Consider the following 4,551-nt stretch of genomic DNA (forward strand, 5'->3'; position numbering starts at 1 on the left):
AGGTCCAGATGATTTGAAGTTATGTGAACGTTTTCCCTGGCACCTCTGATCCATTGACCCATGATGCCAATGGGGATCGTTGTCATAGTTTTTCCAGTCTGCGTGCCACAGAATCAAATGCGTGTCCAGTTTTAAGTGTCCTGGTCATCACGGGAACCTGGAGAAGAAGAGATGCGGTGTGACTCGACCTGCAGGTGGTGACGATGGGCTCGGTGTTAATGAGGCATCAAAGAGACGTAGGCCGGTCCCAACACATGGAACATTACTGGATGACACAGGGTGTCTTTGTCACCACCACCCTCATGACACCAGCTGCCACAGCGCTCCCCGCCTGAGTGGCTGCGGTGCCGGCCTGAGCCGCTGCAGCGCCGAACTGAGCCAGAGCAGCTCCCACACCCGCGGCCACCTCACCACTGGAGAGTACAATAGCTCCTATCGCTGCGACCTCTATATTACAGAGCAGCAGCGCTCCAAGACCAATGGCTCCAGCCACTCCAGCTGCCCCACTTAGAACCCCCGTGATAAAGCTGTTGTCACTCTCAGCAATCGTCTGAGCCTCTACGCGATTCATGTTTGGGTTTCTTGTCAGAATTGCTGTCGTGGCATTAGCCACAGCGGTGTGGGCGTCTTCAAAGGCTCTGTTGCTGTAATGCCTTCTGCTGTTGTTTTGAATCATCTGGAAGATCTTCGCCAGCAGCTCTCGGACCTGAGAGGTTCTCGTGTCTCGGTTGTTGAAGACGTGATATCGTCCACCGCACTGGTGGACGAAGTGACACAGAGCCGGATCCTGACTGATGAAGGATTCGACGGAAACTCTTTCATACTCCAGGTCATCTCCGTGGGTGAACAGGACCAACATGTGCATTGCGGCTTCCTCTCCAAACAGAACCTGGAGGAGTCGGACAGTTTGCAGTTCTTCTTCTGTGAACCTGTTGGGCTGGATCACCACCAGGAAGACGTGAGGACCGGGAGCAGCGAAGGTAATGCACTTTGCAATCTCTCTCTGCACGTCTTCATTCGCCATTCTCCTGTCAAATAGTCCAGGAGTGTCGACCACAGCCAGAGCCGTACCTTCAAACTCTCCTCTTTCCTTCTTGCACACCGCGGTCACTCCAACCGGGGTCAGCTCACTTTTAAAGGCTCGTCTTTGTAAGATGGTGTTTCCTGACGCACTTTTCCCAGCTCCAGTTTTTCCAACCAGCACAATCCTGAGATGCTCCTCTTCCAAACCTGTGACAGACATCTTCACATTAATAACGCCATATTACCGCATCTTCATCTGACACCCAAGAACGAGGCTTTTTAAAGCACATACATCACTTTCAGAGACACCGACACTTCAAACCCGACCTCCACCTGAACATGTACTTCTTTTAACTGCATTAAGAACACAGAGTGGGAAATAGCCTCACCTCTCAGGACCGGCTGGACCGCCATCGGGCGCTGGCTGCTGTATGAGGCCATGTCGCTCTGGTTGTTTTCTGTGCGTCGGTCTGGTTGTTATGGCTCTTCTGATAGACTGTGCAATGTATTTCCCGGCTCTGAGCTTTTTGTTCTCCTGTGCCGCCCTCTGACCAGGAGGAAACCTGTTAGACTGGTTTACTTCTAAGCCCTCGTGGTGGCGTCAGGGATTCGAAGAAAACAAGCCCCATATGGGAGCAGAAGATTCGACAAACAAATGAGCTGCACAACCATGGGAACCTCCTCCCGTTGCAGTGTTTTTGACACTGCGGGGAAAACCCGCACCTCCACCTCCCTCCCCGCTGTCAGGTCATTTAATGCTACATGATGAGCAAGACCAGCGAGACCTGAAAGGGGTTTTTGTTGTTTAAAAAGCCAGTGAAGAGAGGCGGGGTGAGGACAGGAAGGGAAGATTGTTCAAGCCGTTGATTTAACGTGCTTGAATCGTTTCTAACACAAAACCCTGCAAGTTCTTTGCCGTCAATGGAAGGCGGAACTCATTCAAATGAAGGCAAAATAGACTCAAGCTCACACACATTGGTAACGAGTTCAGATGTAAATTATGCAAATCTCAATCAGATTTAGGCCAATGAGAGCTCGCACATGACAGCAACACTCTCAGAGGAAAGTACCAGAGATGATGTTCAGATTAACGCAATGTACCTCCCACGCTGAAGCCCCAGAACGTCTTCCTTTCACCTGTAATGTCGCTAAAATCACAGACGTGTTGACTCAGCGTGATGGCGAGAAAGTAATCCATCCATTTGTTACTGACAGAGTCGACAGTTGTAATTCCCTCTCATCGGGGATTCAAAATCCCGCGGAGAGAGAGAGCTTCAGGACAGCTGACTGCTCTCCTGAAGAGTTATTTACTTATATAATATAATTACTTGTTTACCTCTCCTTGTCTCTCTTTCTAATATCCAACCAGAGCAGCAGCAAGTCTCCTCCTCCAAGTCTGGCTCTACAGGTTCTTCTCTCCACTGTCTCCTGCTGCCCATGTGGAACAGACGTGATTTCCATGACTCATTGGTGCTATATGACTAAAATTGAATTGAATATTCTTACAGCCGCACTTTCATAATAATAATAATTATAATCCTGCCTTAAAATAAAGAAGGAAGAAGCAAACATCATTTCAGGTTGTGTTGACTTCTGTGGTCAATTGACTACTATACGATCATGTATTATTAGTTATATATCCAATGTGAAGCATTTAGTGCATGTAAGGTGCTCTACAAAGTATTGTCATTATGACCCATCCAGTCTGTGTCTCTGGAGTCAACGTCAGGTCCTCCTCCCAGTGGGACGTACCTGGTGAAACAGGCCAGCAGGGGGCGTCCTGCTCAGAGGAATCTCATCTGGCTGTGGAGGAGCAGCTCCACAGAGTCTCTGTACAGAAGTTGTGTTCGTCTTGACAATCATCCCCTCTGTTCTGGTTTTCTTTCTGTAGCTGCTGCCGTGCACAGTAACACTGTAGAGCAATCGCGAATGTCAGTTACTAATAATCCACTATTGTGCCGGTATGCACGAGGCCAGTCAAGACACAGTCTATCATTGTCGCTCCGTCAGAAGCGGGTTTCCCTCCCAGCTCATGTAATTAAGCAGTTCAAAGTCCTCCTCTTCCTCACCTTCTGAGCCCGGCCTCCGATACGGGGACGATACCGAACGGTTCAATGAACTGTAAGAAACGCTCGGCTGTTGAAGTTAGCGTGAGGACGGTTGAAGTGTCTGGCTCCTCAGTGTGACATCGACAGGCATCACTGCCATTTCTGTGGAAGCTGCTTCCAGGATCCACGTCCTGCTTGTATGTTTATCCGTGTCCTCGGCCAGAGGTCATGTGAGAGGATGAGTGAGCTCTATTATCATAGCATTATTAGGACGCAGTTTTAGTTGTTGATGTACATCATGTAATACGTTGTCAATACCTTTCTGAAGGATACTCGTCTTTAAACGTACACAAACATGTATTTTCAGCATTTACGTTTCGCTGAACGTCCTCTGGTTTGTTGACGGAAACTCCTGAACCAGTGTGCGAACTGTACCGCCGCTTTTTTGGGAAACTATTGGACACAAAAAGCCCCGATTAATGTTTTTGTATGAATTTCCAGGACATGGACCCGCATGGACGTCTTGTCTGGAGGTCATACGGACGTCAATGGGGGAAAAAAACAAAGAAAAGAGCGACTTCACCGGGAATAAAATCCACATTAACAAGCACAAAATAACCTTTGAAATACTTTAACATACATCAACAAACCAATAATTGACACCAAACACTCATGACCGTCAGAATTATAAAAACAAAAAGGTCCAGACGAGCAGAGCTCCAGTCCTCAGCACCATCATATACAACACAGTTGTGAATATTAATAATACACTTTATCAACATGACCTTCAGACAGAAGCACCACAGACCTGGATCAGCTTCTGTTGCTGCTCCTCAGAGTCCCACAGATAATTTTTTTATTAGGAAATCTGAAATTTTACCAGGTTTCCCGGTTTGAAATTGAGCGGCTGTACCATCTAAAGTGACGTTGAAGACTAGCGCCCCCACACTTCAATGGTGAGGACTGGAACTGCATGCAGGCCAACAACTTGATGAGTCACCCTCATGTACAAATAAAGAATGAATATAAATCGCCTAATTTTTCACATGACCATGACCAAAATGGAAACAAACAAAAACAAAAAGGAAATGTATTGGGAAAAAACAGCATTTTACCAATATTTTAGAGACCCCCCCCAAAAAAAAATAAAAATTTCACAAATCATGTCTTATTTTCAATTATGCAGCCATCCCAAAGCACCTCAGACTGTTGAGTCCATTCTCCCATTCAAGGCATGCTGGATCCACCCACGGGGAGAGGTTTGGGGTTCAGCGTCTTGCTCAAGGACACGTGGACAAGTAGACATGTTAACATCTGTTCTTCCGTTAGTCGCAGTGCCTTCTGTTAACAGACCTCGTGAGGACAGCCAGTGTGTCGCTGTACCGTGACAAGCCTCCATGGTGCCGAGCTCCACCTCCACCTCCACCTCCACCTGCCTGGACTGGAGGAACGAGGTCACGTGTTGTTAGTGTTTACACTG

At 47.6% G+C, this 4,551-nt stretch overlaps 1 protein-coding gene across 1 annotated transcript; it reads right to left on the reverse strand.

The window, feature by feature from the left end:
* Positions 1–262: 262 nt before the first annotated feature.
* Positions 263–1,510, reverse strand: LOC308139153 (GTPase IMAP family member 9-like; the record flags this gene model as incomplete). The annotated part of the gene is made up of 2 exons (XM_080508498.1): positions 1,413–1,510; positions 263–1,230 (listed from the first exon to the last, which is right to left on the reverse strand). The coding sequence occupies exons 1-2, from the start codon at positions 1,462–1,464 to the stop codon at positions 263–265; spliced, it is 1,020 nt and encodes a 339-aa protein (XP_080364624.1). The 5' UTR covers positions 1,465–1,510.
* Positions 1,511–4,551: the final 3,041 nt, after the last annotated feature.

This window comes from Blennius ocellaris (genome assembly GCF_963422515.1).
Source record: "Blennius ocellaris genome assembly, chromosome: 14".
NCBI classification, from domain to species: Eukaryota; Metazoa; Chordata; class Actinopteri; order Blenniiformes; family Blenniidae; genus Blennius; species Blennius ocellaris.